Genomic DNA, 17832 nt, shown 5'->3' with positions numbered 1-17832 from the left:
ATTTGAACTGCACAAGTGAAATTAGGCAACACATGCAGAAAAATTCCCTTTTCAGCACTGGCAACAAAAGCAAAGTGCAGTTGAGGCACTTGTGTAGTACTGAGAGTGGCTCAGAGAAAGCAATGTGGATCCAGCACTAGCGACATGCATACATGAAGTGACACTGGAGACACACCAGACCCTCACAATCTGTAGTAAAAGCAAGCGTGGACTTGTTCTACTGGCTGCAGGATCATTCAAAATGCTGCCTGTTTTTAATAACTTCATATAAAAAATTGGTACTGTACTGTCTGGCTATGTTATTGTAATGAGACCGCAGGAGGCGAGATTCCTCCAAGAACACTCAAATACTTCCGACAGCCTGCAGCCTTGTTTTATGTCCAATCACACCAACGCTGTGAGAGAATCTTCAGTCGCCCAGGTTACAACAGCTCGTGTACAGCAACAGCAAACTGAAGTGAAGCAACAGGCAACCTGATCAGAGCCATTATCGTAACAAAAGCTTCACAATATTCGTTGTGCATCTGTGGGTTGGGAAGTGTGTGTTACTGAACAAGTACAATAAATTGTTATCCATTGTTAATTTAAGCACAAAAAAAAAAGCCTGTACATGATTCTAAGTACCAGGAAAGATGTGGTTTACTTGGTCTCCTGAAGTATATACTATACAGAAATCCTGGATGTCTGCATTTATTGATCTGGCAATATAAAAATCTACCTGACCAACAAGAACTTGGTGTTCCTCCTCTGGACACTCTCCAGTAGCTTTATCTCCTTTCTCCTGTGTCCCAGCCCTGCACACAGTGAATGCTGCAGGTGAGGCTGCCCCAGCGCAGAGCAGAGCGGGACGATGCCCCTGCCCGCTGGCCGTGGGCACAGACACCTTGAATAACGCCAATGCAGCGAAAGATTTGCATAGAAATATAATGTCGTGCCTCAGTAGCAAAGACAGCAAACTCGTTGTGTCATCTGGCCAAGGATATGTTCACAATTCACACCAATGTCAGCACTGTGCTACCAACACATCCCCACCAGCTCTTCTCTCCTCTCGTACCAGCAACAGGTCCCCACCAGCTACTCTACCCACTTGCCCAGGCATGTTTTGCAACTTGCAATGACTTTTTCATGGAATAATTTTATCAACTATTGAGTTTGTTGGTTTAAACTTGGCTTGGCTATGCTTGCACTGGGTAGGAGTCACTGCTGGGATCCCAAGTCAGACAAGGATTTTTTCCTCTTCCCCTCTTGAGAAGAAAAGTAACAGGAACAGTTCTTTGAAAGAGCAATTATTGTGGTTATGATAATGAACCACAGACTCCCAGCCTTACAGGTACTGTCTCAAACTAGATTAGCTGTAAAGTTTCCAGCAGACAAGAAAAGAAGTTTCTATTTTTTCTCAGTCTTAAAACTCCTCCAAACGGCAGCATTCAGAGCAGAAGTCTCAGGGCTGTCCAGCGTGGTCCTGTGGCTCAGCTCAACACTCCTCTTCTCACTAGAACAAAGTGACTTAAGCGATATCTTTGCAGAAATCCTAGCAATTGTCTTTTTTTTTCTCCCCCACTTAGCAAGTAATGCTTGGAGAGGTAACGAAAGGAGCCGAGCGACCGGAGCCTCTTCAACGCGGCATCTCTGGTGGCTGACGTGGAAAGCCCTGCGCGTGTTGGCAGAGTCAGGGCGCTCACTGGCACGGGACAGAGAAACCAACTGGCTTCAAGGGGCCAGGGCAAACCTCACCAAGCCCAACAAGGCCAAGTGCAAGATCCTTCACCTGGGTCGGGGCAGCCAGCAGTATAAATAAGGCCTAGGGGACGAAGGGACTGAGAGCAGCCCTGCAGAGAAGGACTTAGGGGTGCCAGTGGATGAAAAATTGGGCCTGAGCTGGTAACGTGTTTGCAGCCCAAAAAGCCAACTGTATCCTGGGCTGCATCAAAAGGGGCATGGCCAGCAGGTCAAGGGAGGTATAATACATATCCCCCGCTGCTTCCGTCTGGTGAGAGCCCACCTGGAGAACTCACCCAGCTCGGGGCTCCCCAGAACAGGCAGGGAGCTATTGGCCATAGAAACGCTGCAACAGCTGCAACAGCTCTGCAGGGGGGACGGGCTGAGAGAGCTGGCATGCTCAGCTGGAGAAGAGAAGGCTCCAGGGAGATCTTCTCACAGCCTTCCAATGTATGAAGGTGGCTTATAAGGAAGATGGAAAAACACTTTCAATCAGGGTCTGTAGCAACAGGATGAGGGGCAATGGCTTTCAGCTGAAAGAGGGCAGGTTCAGACTGGACATGAGGAAGAAATCTTCTACAATGAGTGTGGTGAAATGCTGGAACAGCTTGTCTGGAAAAGCTGTGGATGGATGTCCCATCACTGGAAGTGTTCAAGGCCAGGCTGGACTAAGCTTTGGGCAACCTGATCTAGTTGAATATGTCCCTGCCCATGGCACAGGCGTTGGATTCAATGATCTTCAAAAGTCCCTTCTAATCCAAACCATTCCGTCACTTGATGATTCATTAGCGAATGAATCCCTCCTATAGCCAGTGTAACCAGGAATACAGACAGGAGCATAACTACTTCTTCTGCTCTTTGCTCCAGGCCTTTCTCTTTCTGATTCTCTTAATCCTCCAGCCTTTACCAGATGCCACTTTCTTCTCTCTTCTGTTCAGAAGTCAGTCCATGGACATGAAAAGCACTTCAACTGCCACACATTGCAACGTCAGTGCTCAGAGATTCTTTCTGTTATTGAAAACAAGGTTGATTTTTTTCCACCTAGGATCATTAGAGAACCAAGTAATAGAGCAGAACCAAGCAATACAGCAGTCTGCTCAACAGCTGCAGCAGCAGAACGCAGGATGCTGTAACATCACGGGGAGGTCCAATGAGAAGGTGACAGCTTCACCGGTGAGAGCAGGAGCAAGCAGGGAACCATCCCGGGGAGGCCCCGACCCCAGCGTGTGCGCTGTCCGGTGTCGGTGCAGCGAAGCCCCTTCCTCCATGCAAGCGCTGTCTTCCACTTCTTCAGCTTTGTTCCCGTTTTGTTAAGCAGGCAATTTAATCTCACCTAGTGGGTACCAATAAACTCGAGCAAAGTCCCACACCCAGCAATCAACTTGTAGTTTTTGCATTGTTACACATGACATTATATACACAGACATACATAATAACAGAAAAAGTCCCATATGATTAAAGAACAAAAAGTAAATAATATGTGTGAAGATGCTGTCTGCTGATGGACAAGCAGGAGCAGTTGCCAGAGAAGACTTTCCCTATCAAAAAACTGTTTGCTGAACAAGTCAGACAGAACAGGACTAGCAGAAAATGTTTCTGTAGTATTTTTTTGCCTTTCAAAATTAAACTTTTCATACTAATAGAGCCTGCCACAGTAACCTGCCTGTTTACAGTTACCTGCCTGACTGAAAGCTCATCTGCCTTCAAAAAAAGTCCCGGACCCAAACTGCTTTAGTACTCGCCTCCTCAGCGGTCAGGGCCCAAGAGCTCAGCTCTGGCTCTGCGCACCAACAGCTCACCCTGCAGAGAGGGGACGCGCCTCCCAGAGCAGCCCCGCTGCTGCGCGGAACCTGCTGGCGCCTCCTGAAATCAGCTGATTGCCAAAGACTCCTACTCAATGTTCAAGCTCCTCTAAAGAGGCTTGGATTGGAGCCTTTCACCTTTGAGGAGCAGACAGAACACCTCCCATCTGTAGCTTCATCCTCCCCTGGACAGCTGGAATCCTGGCTCAGAGCAGGCAGTCCCAAGAGGATCTGCCTTTTTAGACCCAATTTCCTTACTTTTCACCTTAAAATGCTGGAACAAAGAGCTTTTTTTTACACAAGTTTTGTTGTAGGACTTCCTGAGAAAGGTTCAGTCTTTAGAGATGTCCCGTGTGCTCTTACGTTCCAGGTGATGGTGCGGCAGCGACCTCGATCATTCGCAGTTATTTGGGAACACATCTGCTAAGGAGACCGAGCGCGTGGGACGGCTTCAAACATACTGGTGAATTATTTTTTTTTTCCCCTTTCTGTGCTGTCATAGTTTCCTAGCTTTAAAAGATGCAAATAATATTAGAACATGTCATTAATATGACAAGACAGAAAACGTTAACCTTAACCGCTGTGCACCCCCGAGGTACCGTCCCCCTGGCAGGCAGAGACCGGGCGAAGGCTGCTCTCGTCTCAGAAGCAAACAGCACTGCTCTGAGGGAGGGGGAGAAGGGCCTTACAGGGATCGAGATGATGTAACGAGAGTGACCTGACTGAAACCTCTCCCAGAGCCGAGGAGCCCTGCCTGGCTGCAGGACAGGAGCTTTGGAAGAGACAAAGGGCGCACCATAAGCCAGGCTGACAGTTTGGGGCTGATCAAGGTAGGTTTTTATGCTATTTATGTATTTATAGTGCCATTTTGGGACGTGCCCAGAGCTGCACAGCGGTGACAGGCTCACACAGCTCTGAGCACGTTGCTCATCAGCATCTGGCAAGACACTGTCTTGCCCAAAGACTTTTCTTCACACCAGCTGACAGCCTTATCGTTCATGTTTCAGCAAAGCTGGAAATTTTAAGCCAAGGCTGAGGCTCCACACTTGGCAGGAGCCAGCACTGTGTGAACATGGACAACGCCTCCCGGCCCAAAAAGGCTTCGTGTTTAAACAGATAAGAAAAAGCAGAGCATGGGAAAAGAAGAATTATTACCCTTATTTTAGAGACAGACTTAAAGCCAGAGCAGTGACCTGGCAAAATTACAGAGGCAGACACTCTAGAAGCAGGAATTGAAAATTCAGTCCTAGTTTCAGGCTTCAACTACAACACTGACCTTCTTTCTCCAACATTTCACTGGTAAAGCCCCACTAGACACTGCACTGGCTGCTACACCCAATAATATGCAAGGATGACGAGCAGACAGTGGGTCTTTATTCTCCTTCTTCCCTTGAGTAGATCTATTGGATTTGTGCTGCAGCAGTGGAAAACATGCAAGGCTACATGTCCATCCCCCTATACTGTGCCAGCATCACCACCAGCGCAACTACAGCCGGAGGAATTACCCACGCCTGCACAAGAGCTGCAGGAGTCGCTGCTCTCGGGAGAAAGGGATGCAGAATGACTATAAGCAGATGTTACAACAGTCCCAAACATGCAGTGATTAACATCATATTGCTGCCCATGAGCAGCTGAAGTACATCAGGACTAACTGTGGTTGCTTTCACAGTTTCCAGTGCTCAAGCTCTGTTCTCCACTTGGAAGCACTCAAGGAAGCAGCACAGTGAATAACCCACTCCACAGCACACAGTGTCTATGTGCATAAAAGGGCAAAGCAAAATCACAGCCCCTAGGCTGGCAATTGCACATATTGCTCCTTTCAAGAACAGTCATGCTATTTCAGTCTCTGTCCCAAAAAAGATGCAGAGAAAAGCAAGAAAGATGACCAAAGGTCTGGAAGGGGCTCCATGTATGACTAGGTAGGACAAGACAGAGGGGGAATATGGCAACTGTCCATAAAATCCTCACTGGCCTGGAGAGGGTAAATGAAGACGAACCATTTATTGCCTCTTCAAACACAAAAACTAGAGAAACCACTGGGGCTACCACTCAAAACATCAGGATGAAAACTCAAACAAATCAAGCTGATGGGCTTTCAAATGAGGGATGGACAACCAAGGAAAGTGCCTCTCAGGGAGCACCATGGATGAAATAAATGTACATATATTCAGAGGGAAACTGAACACTTTCATGGAAAAGAAATCCAGTAAGAGTCACTCAGCACAAAGACAGCACGTCTAGCACAGGAGACGATCAGGCTGCATGTGACCGAAGGCCATGGTGACGTATCGTACACCCTTCCACAAGCAGATCCCGAGGGCCATGGGCTTTGGGCTGACCCCACACGGTTGCACCTTGTTTCCTTATGTATCTGCAGGTACAAACCACCACAAGGCAGAAGCTCTGACCAGCCTGGCCACGTCCGTGCACCCATCAGACACCCTACGGGGAGCTGTGACCCCATCCCAGCAGCCGCCCTTTTACAGGGACACAGGCTGTCAATGTGGTCGCCTTTTGCAGCCACGCACATAAAGCGCATTTGTACCCAAGCGCTGTGCCAGCCCGGCAGCACGCACGGACCCAGAGTGCGCCGAGAGGGAGGACAAGCAGGAAAGAGGGAGAGACTGGAATCCGCAGAGAGACATAACGAAGGGGAACAGCAGGTGTGTGCTCAGCAGCGCCCGGATGGCTGGGACTCCTGGTTAAATACCCTTGGTTAAAAGTGGAGAGCTAAGAAACCTAACGTAAATTAACCTTCTCCTCCATATTGCAAGTTGGCAACTGCAAAGAAAAAAAGGTAAAAACCAAACTCCGCTACAAATGAAGCAAGTTTGGAGTGCCCACCTCTCTGAAGAGCGCGCCATAAAACTGAACAATATACGGGCAGTCACTGCTTCGCATTACTACATCAAGGTCCATCAGAAGCTGCTTCTGTTCTTTTTCATCCACTGTCGACCGAATTCTCTGAAAGAGGAAGAGTGGCAGAGACTTTATCACTTACAAGCCATGACTGTATCCTCAGACCCACTTCAGAGCACCACGCCAGGGACCCCAACCCACCGCTGAGCAGGCACCCCCACATGCGCAAACACGCCCCAGAGACCTCACCGGTGTCCTCAAACAGGAAACAGAACTGAAAACCCCTACAGCTTAATTCAAACTATAAAATCCCCAGTCTTGTCATGAACATCAACGTTTTCAGATGAAATGTCAGAATGAAATGAAAGAGCAGAGAGTTCATTGAAAACTAGAGCAAAAAAAAAAACCCCAAAACAAACCCAAACAAACCCCAAACATACTCAGGCTTCCATTTCAAACCAAATTCTCACACAGTTCTCAGCCATGTTGGATGGGGCTTGAAGGCTGTTATGAAATTTAATCAAGGAACGTTACGTTTCAAAGTTCTCAGCCCAGCAGGAGCCAAAGCGGCTCCTTCGGCAGGGCTGGGGGGCGGGACGGGACCAGCGCACCCGGGACACCCGCTCTGGCGATGCTGACGGGGGGCAACGGTTCATGAGCTCTTCTCTTAAAACTAGCAATTCTTTACCTCGTGCTTCCCTAGGGAACACGGACACTATATAAAAGATACTATATATATGTAAAAATATATATACTATGTGTACGTAACTATATATGTATCTGGATATAGATACACACACTATACTTTATATATATATTATATATAAAGTCTCATTTGGACTTGGAAGTCTGAAAATAGAAAACTCTACATATACAAATATGAAGCTTGATAAATGAAGGATGGAGAAGACCATCCGGAGTTTTTCATGTGATTTTACAGACATATTTAACATCTTGCACTGATTAATGCATTCCCTAAATCACATAGGAGGAAAACTGTGATCCTGAAGGTGTGACTCACGTGGAAAAATGATTAAAAAAACAAGGTATTTGGCAAGAAGTCCAAAGCAGCAGAGGGAGCCTGGACCTTCCCTGATGAGAAAAAAACATTATTCGAGGCTGTGGGAGAAATCTGCACGACAGCAGGAGCCGCTGCCCTGGGAGCAGCTGCGGGTGGCACCAGGACCACCCACATCAGCAAGCACAAGGCTGGAGCACCTGAAGGTACTTTTGAGGTTGGCCATTCTTAACACGCCATTTGAGAAACAGCACATGATTCTGTACCTTGGGGCTATTTTGGATGACCCACACAAAATGAGGACTCTAATTTTCCTTACCTTTGATGTCTCCTGATATTTTGGTATTTCATCACTTGTTCTTAATGTTCTAGTAGCTCTAGTTTGGCCTAGACCAGTCATTGTCATGTTTGCGCTGCCCCTTTCCCTCCCGCGAGCTCTAGGCCCTGCCCCGCGGGGCCACCCAGCGGCTGGGACTCTGGAGTCACAAGCAGTGAGAAGATGGCTCAATGGACTAATGAAGAAACTAAAATCTTCACCTCTAGGTCACTGGTTCAAGTCTGTGCCACAGAAGTTCAGATACATCACTAAAGCAAGCCTGATGAGTTGGATTGTTTTTTGCCTTGTGTCTACAGGCCACCGAGGTACCAAAGGCTGAGCCAACGGAATGTCTCTGTCTAGGTGGGACACCATCAGCACTGTGTGAAATAATAATGCCATTGCTCTGACCTTGACAGAAGACCTTGACATGCCAAGGCCACCATGGTGGGACCTATAAGAAACAGTTTAGTTTCTCACCAAGAGGCTACCCACTGCTCTGAACAGTTCACCTCTTTGGTGAGGAGCAACACCAGAAGGAGCTTTACTCCACACTGTCACATCTTCCTTCTACACCAAGCCTGGAGCTGTCCCCAAAAAGCCTCTTTCCTGGTGATCCGGGAGCCCCCCCAGCCCAGCTCTGCATCGGGACCATCCTGCCACAGCCACGTGCTCCTCAAGCTCAACACTGTCCCTGACTGCACCTCCTCCCACCTCTGACACTGGCTTCTCTGCTACGACTTCTCTAACGCTGGAAAGTGTGTGAAATAGAACTTGTATGGAGAAGGCAATTTTAACGGCACCCCAGAACAATACTAAACCCAGAGATTCTTCCTCTTCCCAAACACCATCTCCCTAGGGAGAAAGGGCAGGCAGAGGGCGACAGTGGGTCAGCTACAGGACAGAGCATCCAGGTAGACACAGGAGCCACGGGACACCTTGAGAAGCCAGCATGGACCCAACAACCATCGCTTCAGAGCATGAAGGTAACATGGTGCAGGATTGGGAGGTCACACAAGAGCGCTAGAGACTCGGACAGGAGCAGCATCGCAGCACGGTGCTGAGCTGGGGTCGGCCCTGGCTGGAAAAGATGGTTTTGTTAAGCTGGAGCACACCAGCGGCCTCAAAGCACCAGTTATGGAGCGAGTGTTCACCAGCAAAACAAAGGAGAAACAGCAAAAGGTGACTGAAGTCACCAGCAGTCACTACCCAGACAGCACGGGAGCCACAGTGACCATCTGCTACTGAGCTCCAAGGCAGAGCGCGAGACATGGCAGCAGCTACCACAGAGACCTGAGAACAGGGCAGATGGGAGGGAAGGAAGACACAAAGTGAAGTAACAACCTGGAGACACCATTTAAGACAGAGAAGGACAGGTCTGACCTGGCTTCAGGTCTTACTCTCAGCCTGGTCACTCTACTGCACGTAGTCACTGACATGGCCAAACAAGCCACATGCGGAAAAAGTGGGGTTCGTAGTAGAGGCTGCTGGGGAATCTCCTTTTTAATGTTGCTTGTTGGCAGCTAATCCTCCAGGAGAAAATTCTCTGGCTGTTTTAATACAAACAAGGGTTAGGACAAAGCCTTCTGAGATCACAAGCAAGAGATCCCAAAGCTATGCCTTGGGCAGCATCAACAGCAGAAAGATAAACTACACTGCGGACTGGACCACTCTGAAACCTAAAACCAGACAGATCCCAGAAACTGGACCCAAACCAGAAGAGACATCACCCAGCCCCAATATGCACACAAAAGGATTCAGGTGCAGTGGGTGGCGACCAGTTACAAAAGGGAAAGAAACGAAAAAAGCAGCTTTAAACTCCAAACTGAAAACCAAGTCCTTGAGCTGCGAGACACCCCGGGGCTGTCCTGTGTCCCCCACAAAGCACGGCTGTGCCTGGCAGTGTCACCGGGACTGGGGACACTGAACCAGCAGATGGGTTTCCCACCCACTGCCGAGGACAAGAGTATTTACTTCCCCATCTGAAACACATTTAGGGCTGACAGAGGCATGTCGGGTCTTGCAGTGATCACAACCGCTTTCACACCTCCTGTCACCAGTTCTCGCTCCCTCTCCCCATGTCCTTTCAGCCCTCACCCATTCGCTCCCTTCCCAGCGTACTAACTCTAACTCTCAACCAGCTGCCCAAACAGGTAAGTGAAACAGAAAACTCTGCTCGATAAACCATAAGGAAGCAACCCGGGAGAGGGTACCTAATAGTGCGAAGAATGGAAATGACGAGTTGCAATAAAGCCAGATTGCAAGAAGTCCCAAGACTTCTCTTCAGAAGCCATATAGGAAATTCGGAAGGACAGAGAAATTCAACCCTTGGCTGAGCTAAATACACTAATGTGTCATTTTGGTGGGTTTCTATGGGCATCACGGTAAGGATGGAGAGATTATGAGAGCTATAAACAAATGTCAAGTTCTGCTCTCAGGGGTATCTGACACTCAGCAGCCTGTTGGAGCTGTGGGGCTGCCCCGGAGAACACCTGGGCGAGCCAAAGACAGGAACACCTGCGTTAGAGCCGTGATGAGCGAGACTGACTACGAGCACAATTCCGGGAAAGAGGCACCGAGCTCTGAACAAGACACGGCTCCACGGCTCAGGGGCTTCTCCGGGAAGAACTGCGACCTACTCCAGCCACCTCAGAGGCCCGGCATCCTACTGAACTCCACGTCCGGACAGTGCCTCGCTCAGCCTCGCTCCTTGCCCAGCTGATCTCGAGATTGCTCTGATTTTCTTAGGACAAGTTTAGAGCAGAAGTGGAAGAACACCTGTAGTCTGGTCAGACACACTGCCAGACTAAAGAGAATACCAGAAACCAGCAACAATATCGGAGGACACTGGCTGGAACTGGAAGACACAGTACTGCAGAGCGAGACTAAGTCAGCTAGGCTGACCTGTACGGGAGATATAGGAAGATACAGAAAATTCTGGTGTACAGCTGAAAATGACTACACCTTTTGGGATGGGGGAAAACTGAACATGAGGATTGTGGACAAAAATGTGCTCTCCCCAGCTGGCTTACTCTCCCAGCTGTAACTATTTCTGACAAGAAAAGTAATTCAATTAAAAACAGGTGCAAGATGTTCCTATGGGGCTGTGACAGGAAGCCTGGAGGTCAACCGAAGCATGAACCATTCTACTTGTCTCTTGATGGTGTGTTGTTCAGCCAGCTGAACTAGCTGAACAGAAACTGGCAGAAGCTACTAAAGCTGAACCCCAAAAGTTGGGGGTGCTCCCTGCCATGGGGGCCCCGGGAACAGCGGGGCGGGAGGTGGAGGGTCCCCACGAGCCCAGGACATCGCTGCTGCGCTCGAGCTCTCGACCCGCACAGCCAGCACCTAACGCATTAAAGGTTGGCTATTTTAAATAGTCACTCTTCAAACAAGAAACCTTCCTGCTTTCAGGAAACCTATTTAAGTACTCAGGTATTACATGCAGTATTTTAAGTAAAAAGCAGAGCATCCTGCTCCAACAGGGAGAACACTCCCCAGCTTCTGTTCCAGTTTAACCTTTTTCCATTTATCTGTTTTTATACCAGTCTGGAAAAAGTAAGTGTGCCAAAGATCTTTTGAAGAACTTCTTTGTGTGAACTGTCACCGGTGTCAGAGGAAACCTCAGGACAGAAAGAAGCCCCCCGGCTGCTGGGTGAGCTTCTCAAGATTCACCCACATAAAATGGAGCTTCTCAACAGCTCCTCTGATGGGCCCAAGACAGTCCTGTTCCTCCAGTTTATGGTACTGCCATGAAACAAGATGCAGAGCAGCTGGGACAACAACATGTGGTGATGCTGGAGGGTAAGCACAAAGGGGGACTGAGAACAGCAGATGCCGCGAAGCCCCTGGGTTAACACCAGGAGCGATGACAGTGGCGCAGATCCTGAGAAGGGATCGGGGCTCTCTGCAGAGCCAAGAAGCTGGGGAGATTATTCACAGGCCACTTATGAACGGCCACAGACTGGGCCGAAACAGACTAAAGAGAAAACAAGAAACCAGAAGCAAAGGACACTGGGTGGAACCGTGAGGCAGACCAGGCAATGTCGCAGAGAGCTGGTGCTGTAGGGAAATACTGGCCAGGACAGGACTTCATCGAGGAAAGCAAGGAGCCCAGAAGAGAAACCTGCCAAGGAGGTGAGGATTCAACATACAAACGGGTCTTGCAATTGTGAATTTGCACCGACAGAGCTGGCACGGGACAAAACTGGACTGTTCTCTTTCCAATCTGGAAGAGTCTTGATTGACCTCACATGCCGATAAATCCTCAAGAAAATTAACAGGGTTTTTTCAGTCTACTGAGGTAGACTGCAATGCCAACTGACCCAGAGCAAAAAGGGACTTTGCATATCTAGGTCTTGGAGAGGAAGGGACCTAATGAATAAGAGCACCATCTTTTACTAAGATTTGGAAAACATAATGCAACATTTTCCAGGGGGGAAAAATGAGAAAGGTTTGAAAACAAATCCTCAGAGCTGGATTCCTCCTTCCTCTGTCCTTTCCCCCTCTTCCTGACGGCTCCAGGAAGAGGCACGAGGCTCTCCACGGCAGAGCAGGGCAGGGATCCAAACACATCGTGCCCAAGGCACAACCGGCTGCCTGCAAAATCAACCTGCAGCCTCGCAATCGCCAGGTCCTGGCTCCGGCAGCCTGTTCCTGAAGAGCCCTGTGTCTTTTTGTTATTCAAACAGGTATCCATAGAGGCACAGAATGACCCAGGCTGAAGGGCAGGAAGGAGCAAGGCAGGACGGGACAAAAGCTCATGATCCCAGCCTCTCCGCAGCAGCGCTCTGCCAGCCGGAGCCTCGCTGCGCTGATTCCACAGCACCCACACCATGAGGCTCTTTTTCTCCCTTCGCCGCTGATGCTCAAGCACAGATGAAAGCTCTCTGACTCACACAGGGACCCGGCAGCTCTGCCCGCGCGAGCAGCTGGACACCCTCGATAAGGGTACCACAATTATATCTGCCGGGATCCAGGTGTTGGCTGATGAGGACAAAGTGCATAGAATGGAAAAATGTAAGAAATTGGTGCCTCCACTGCAGATCTCAAGTTATTTTGGTGATATTTCAGCACTCAGAAATTATTTTCCTGTGATGGTAAGAAATGCAGAGAGGAAGTGCAGAAAAAGGGCTGCACTCGGAGCCGGGCGCTTTGGGGAACTGAGCAGAGGGTGAAGCTGAACAACACTTCAAGGCAGAGGAGAACCTGATGAAGTTTAACAAGGGCAACTGTAGGGTCCTGCACCTGGGGAGGAATAACCCCAGACACCAGTACAGGTTGGGGGTGGACCTGCTGGAAAGCAGCTCTACAGAGAAAGACTTGGGAGTCCTGGTTGACAACAGGTTGACCATGAGCCAGCACTGTCTCCTGTGGCCGAGAAGGTCGATGGTACCTGGGGTGTGTGAGGAGGAGTGTGGCCAGCAGGTCAAGGGAGGCGAATCCTCCCCCTCTGCTCTGCCCTGGGGAGGCCACATCTGAGTTGTGTGTCCAGTTCTGGGTTCCCCAGTTTAAGAAGGACAAGGAATTACTGGGGAGAGTCCAGCGCTGGTCTACGAAGATGCTGAGGGGTCTGGAGCATTTTTCTTGTGAGGAAAGGCTGAGAGAGCTGGGTCTGTTGAGCTGGAGAAGAGAAGCTGAGAGGGATCTGATCAATGGGATCAATATCTCAGGGTGGGTGTCAGAGGATGGACCAGACTCTGTTCAGTGGTGCCCAACGCCAGGGTGAGGGGCAACGGGCACAGACTGAAACACAGGAGGCTCCATCTGAACATGAGCAGAAACTTGTTTGCTGGGAGGTGCCAGAGCCTGGCCCAGGCTGCCCAGAGCGGGTGTGGAGTCTCCTTCTCTGAGACATTCAAACCCCCTGGACCCACCTGTGTGATCTGCTCTGTGACCCTGCGTGAGCAGGGGTTGCACTGGGGGATCTGCAGAGGGCCCTTCAGCCCAACCAGCCTGGGATCCTGTGATTGTGTGAAACACTGTTCCTTGTGCAAAGGCGTGACAGGCCATAAAAGGCCAGAGGAAGGAGCTGGAAGTAGGACTTGGGGGTGCACTCCAGCAGCTGTGTCTGTGGAGGCCGAGGCGAACAGGACGAGTGTCCGGAGGCTCCTCAGCACTGCAGGATCAGCCAGGGACAGGCTCCAGCTCCAGGGAAACAGCAACGTTTCACTCACTTTACAATATAACTGCAGCACGCTCGTAGAACAAAGAGGATTTGAATCTGTCCATGGCAGAAGGGGCCGACCAGCCTCAAGGGCTGCAGCCTGGTCATGGGAGCTGCAAACAGGACTTGGCCCTTCCAGAAGTGGGATAGGAAGATACCTGAGCATGCAGAAAATTTGCAGCAGTGGTAGTAGAAATTTGGGTAAAGGTGGAGAAAGATGAAGGAGCAGCTAGGGGAGGCCCTTGTACCAATTTTCTTTGCATCTAATTAGCAGCTTCAGGAGCAATCTCTGTGTTTCACTCATCAGTACAGAACAGCCAACGACTTTTGGCTTGCAGCCTCCATAAACCTATTTGCTAGTGCTGAACATGCTTCCAAGGATGACGTGGCTGAGGCACTGATGTGGCTCTCGGGGAAGCACAGGTGAGGGCCAGCAGCACCACCGGTACTCCGTGGTGTCCAGAGACAGGGGATCACAGCCCAGCTGTCACCCTGCCTGCAGCACGATGCCACACCATGGGGCTGCAAGTGTCACTGAGAATGCAGCCAAGACACCAAATCACGAGACCGACACCTTCTCAAACCACCATCCCCCTTCTAAACCTTCTCTTACAGAAGGGCATTATGCTGAAGGAGAAGGAATCAAGTTCCTGCCTGTAGCAGAAGGAGAGGCCACAGGGAGCAGCTGGTTTCCCTGAACGCAAGTGGGGAGCTGGGGCTTCAGAAGGCGAGAGCTCCGCAAGCTGCCAGGACAGCGCGGGCACGGGGACACAGAGCAGGAGGTGGACAGTCCCAAACGCAGGTGGCCCATAGGGCACATCTAGATAGAGCAGGAGAAGGGAGATTAATGCACAGCCCTGGCTGCCCCAAAAGCAACAGCAACCTGAGGAGTAGTTTGGAATGAACTAGTTGCTAGTCCAGGCTCAGCCTTGTCCTGAAATCTCATCTCCAATAACTGCCCCATCCAAGCTGTGGAATAGCTGCTGCTGCCTTGGAGACCTCGCTTACTGTTCCACCCACAGCTCTCATTTGCTCAGTTTTAGAACTGATGTGGTGCCCAGATCGTGCAACGTCCTCCTCCTGCAGGCCCGGCCATGCCCACCCGAGGGGAGTGGGTTCAGAGAAATGAAGGTAGTACCACCTCAGCCCACAACCTCGACGTTTCGGGTTGTGTTTGTTCAAAAGTGAGCCCCCAAGCCCAGCACCCCCCGGGCTCAGACCGCCTCTCCTCCCTGGGCAAAGCCCATCCAACAGGCCACGCAAGTCATCTGTGCACTTCAAGAGCATGGCACTGGTGTCTCCTGCCACCCAGATGGGAGCTGTACCTGCACCACAGACCCTCAGCAGAACAAGATTATCCTGCAATGCTGAACACCCCTTGAGCAAACACGGCCTGGGACAACAGAATTTCTGTGCCAGCAGATGAAGCTGGCTGATCCACCAAAGCGATCTCAGCACAGCTGCACCCGCTGCAGAGCTTCTGTAGCAAAGCCGCTCAGCTATATGGATGCTTTTTTCTTACCCATGGCTATTATGATTATAGGAGCAAAACTACAGTTACCCAGGTCACACACCCTGGGTTTGAGAAGCTGGGGGTGTCCAGGCATCATTTCACTACATCAGCAGTTTGTCATCTGCAAACTCCATCTAGGAGTTCCACCAAAGGCAACCCAGAGACACAAGCCTTTAGCTACAAGTAGCCTTTAGCTACACTGGAGACTTTCAGGGATTCAAAACCAGGCTGAAATACTACTGCATGATGATCCAGAACACTGAGACCTGGCCGGGGATCCCACTGCTGTGAGCAAATCGGTAGTTACTGGAAGAATTACTCCGGTAACCTGACACACTATAGACAAGTATGAATTGTATTCACAGCAGCTAGAGCTGAGGCTGAGACATGTCTGCTTGGCACGTGAGACCAGCAGAAGTGAACATTTCCAAATCAGACCAGGGAATATTCCAAAGAAGACAGAGAGCTGGAAAAACAGGCAACCCAGACTCCTACACAGCTCGCCTGACTCCCTGGTGGGAGCACTGACAGCTAAAGACCCATGTCCTCAGCTACCAGCCAGCAGCAAGCCAAGGGAAGGAGAGAGGGGAACGGCTGCCGCCCGCCCCCCCGGCTCCAGGGCTCCCAGAGACGCCGTGGGCAGCGCCCTGCGCCGAGACCAGCACCGCCCGCGCCGCCCGCTGCGAAACCAGGCTGGTATTAGTGCTGGTCTTCAGGTGAGGTTTTGGGTAGCGTAAGGCAGAAAATAGACAGTTCCGAAAACTGCTAGAGTTTCCATCTCCAGAGCAGGCCCGGCATGGTAAGCACAAAGCAAAGACTCTCCACCATACATCGGAAAGCACAAAACGCTCCTGAGGAGATGTGCGCTCCATTGCAGCTCCTGGTGAGGCTCCACCAAATTTTAAGTCACTACCTTATTTCACAAAAGACACCGGGAAGCTGTGAGCTGTCACCGTGTCCCCACCGCCAACCCAGGCTGTGTCTGAACCAGTGACCCAGAGGTGAACATCCCACGGCCCATTATCCATCTCCAGAGACATGTGATCCCCTCAAAACAGCAGGTTTCTGATATGCATTTTCAAAAGGGCACAAGCAATTACGAGAGCTTCACAAATCACAATATGCCCACGACACAATGCGTTTTCAGCAAATAGCAGCCTTTACACTGGAAACAAATAGAAAAGAGCAGTAGATGGGTGCAAGATGGAGGAACATTAATTCTCCATCGCACTTCATCCCTAATTGACTGAAGTACAAATGTAAGTATGGGCATCACCTACTTTAACTGCCATAATTTGCCCACTTGGTTTGTGGACCATTTTGTTGACAGAACCATAAGCGCCTCGTCCAATTTCTCCAAGGTCTTTCAAGTCCTCTGCTGTAAAATCCCAATGTTGTTCAGGGGAAATCTTCAATTTTCCTGATGATTCAATGCTGTGTGTTCTCAGTCTCTCTCTGTCAAAAATATTGGGAAGCAATTTTTCCACATTTTAAATAGTCTGTAAATTTCTCTTTTCAGCACTTGATTAAACATTAGAAGAGAGGGGTTCACAAAGGCTACAGCAACAATCTGACTCCACAAAGGATTTTGGTTGGGGTAGGGGGTGCAGGGGTGAGGGAAAATGTTAAATCAGAAATGACATACACTTGCCCGCAGCTTCAATCAAGTTTCTCCAGCTGCGGTGTAAAATTCAATGTGTCTCATATAGCAGAGTCATTCTAATCACTCATTTACACAATTCTTTCTGATTTGCACAAAATACATCTGGCTTCAAGCAGGATCTGGTAACATGCAGAACCGAGAGTCTGAAGAGCCCTCCCCAGCCCCATCTCCCCAAAGCTGCTGCTGTGCCCCCCGCGCCCCCCGCCTGCCCCCGCGGCCGCCCCCGGGCAGGGCCGCCCGCGCCACCACGGGCTCGAGAAAGAGCTCGCTCCGAGCGGAAAACTGCAATTAATCAAAATAGATAAATTAGGTAATCATTAGATTTATCCAAAACAAAATGAAGAGCCAATAATTCATCTTTATAAAAAACAACACAAGTTGCTGTGACATATGAAAACAAAACCTGACTGTTCAAGTGTGTCTTTACCAAACACCTACATTAAGGTTCTTGGTTGAACATCGATCCTACCACAGCCACCAGGGTTTGCCCAGGTAAGAAGCAGAATAACGCCCAAAATTTGGACGAGAGAAGAGTTCCACATTGTTCTAAGGTGCCCCCAATTATGTGTTTAAATGCAGCAATGCTATCACTGAATTAGTAGGAAATGCAGAAGTATTTTCAACACTTTTCATCTCAAAATGCCATGCAAATTTTCAGGTTTTCATTAATTGATCAGCTGATTCACACTTCTTGGGTTGCAAAGTAAGCCAAAAGCCTGAGTTCCCCACTTCAAGGAGCATTAACAGCATTACAGACCGTTCCCACTGCAAGGCAC

The 17832-nt window shown here is 49.7% G+C and overlaps 1 protein-coding gene across 2 annotated transcripts in view; it reads right to left on the bottom strand.

Annotated features, from left to right (window-relative positions):
* The window catches only part of MAP2K4 (mitogen-activated protein kinase kinase 4), a 94911-nt gene that overhangs the window by 27707 nt on the left and 49372 nt on the right, over nt 1-17832 (bottom strand). For both annotated transcript variants that reach the window (XM_082066939.1, XM_082066940.1), the window contains exons 3-4: nt 16674-16848; nt 6366-6485 (exon numbers count right to left, since the gene is read on the bottom strand). In XM_082066939.1, coding sequence (XP_081923065.1) covers nt 6366-6485; nt 16674-16848 — 295 coding nt within the window. The remainder of the gene's footprint in view (nt 1-6365; nt 6486-16673; nt 16849-17832) is intronic.

This window comes from Streptopelia decaocto, assembly GCF_964273445.1.
Source record: "Streptopelia decaocto genome assembly, chromosome: 16".
In the NCBI taxonomy this organism is placed as follows: domain Eukaryota; kingdom Metazoa; phylum Chordata; class Aves; order Columbiformes; family Columbidae; genus Streptopelia; species Streptopelia decaocto.
The sequence above is the reverse complement of the archived record's forward strand: the minus strand, read 5'-3'. Positions and strand labels throughout refer to the sequence as shown.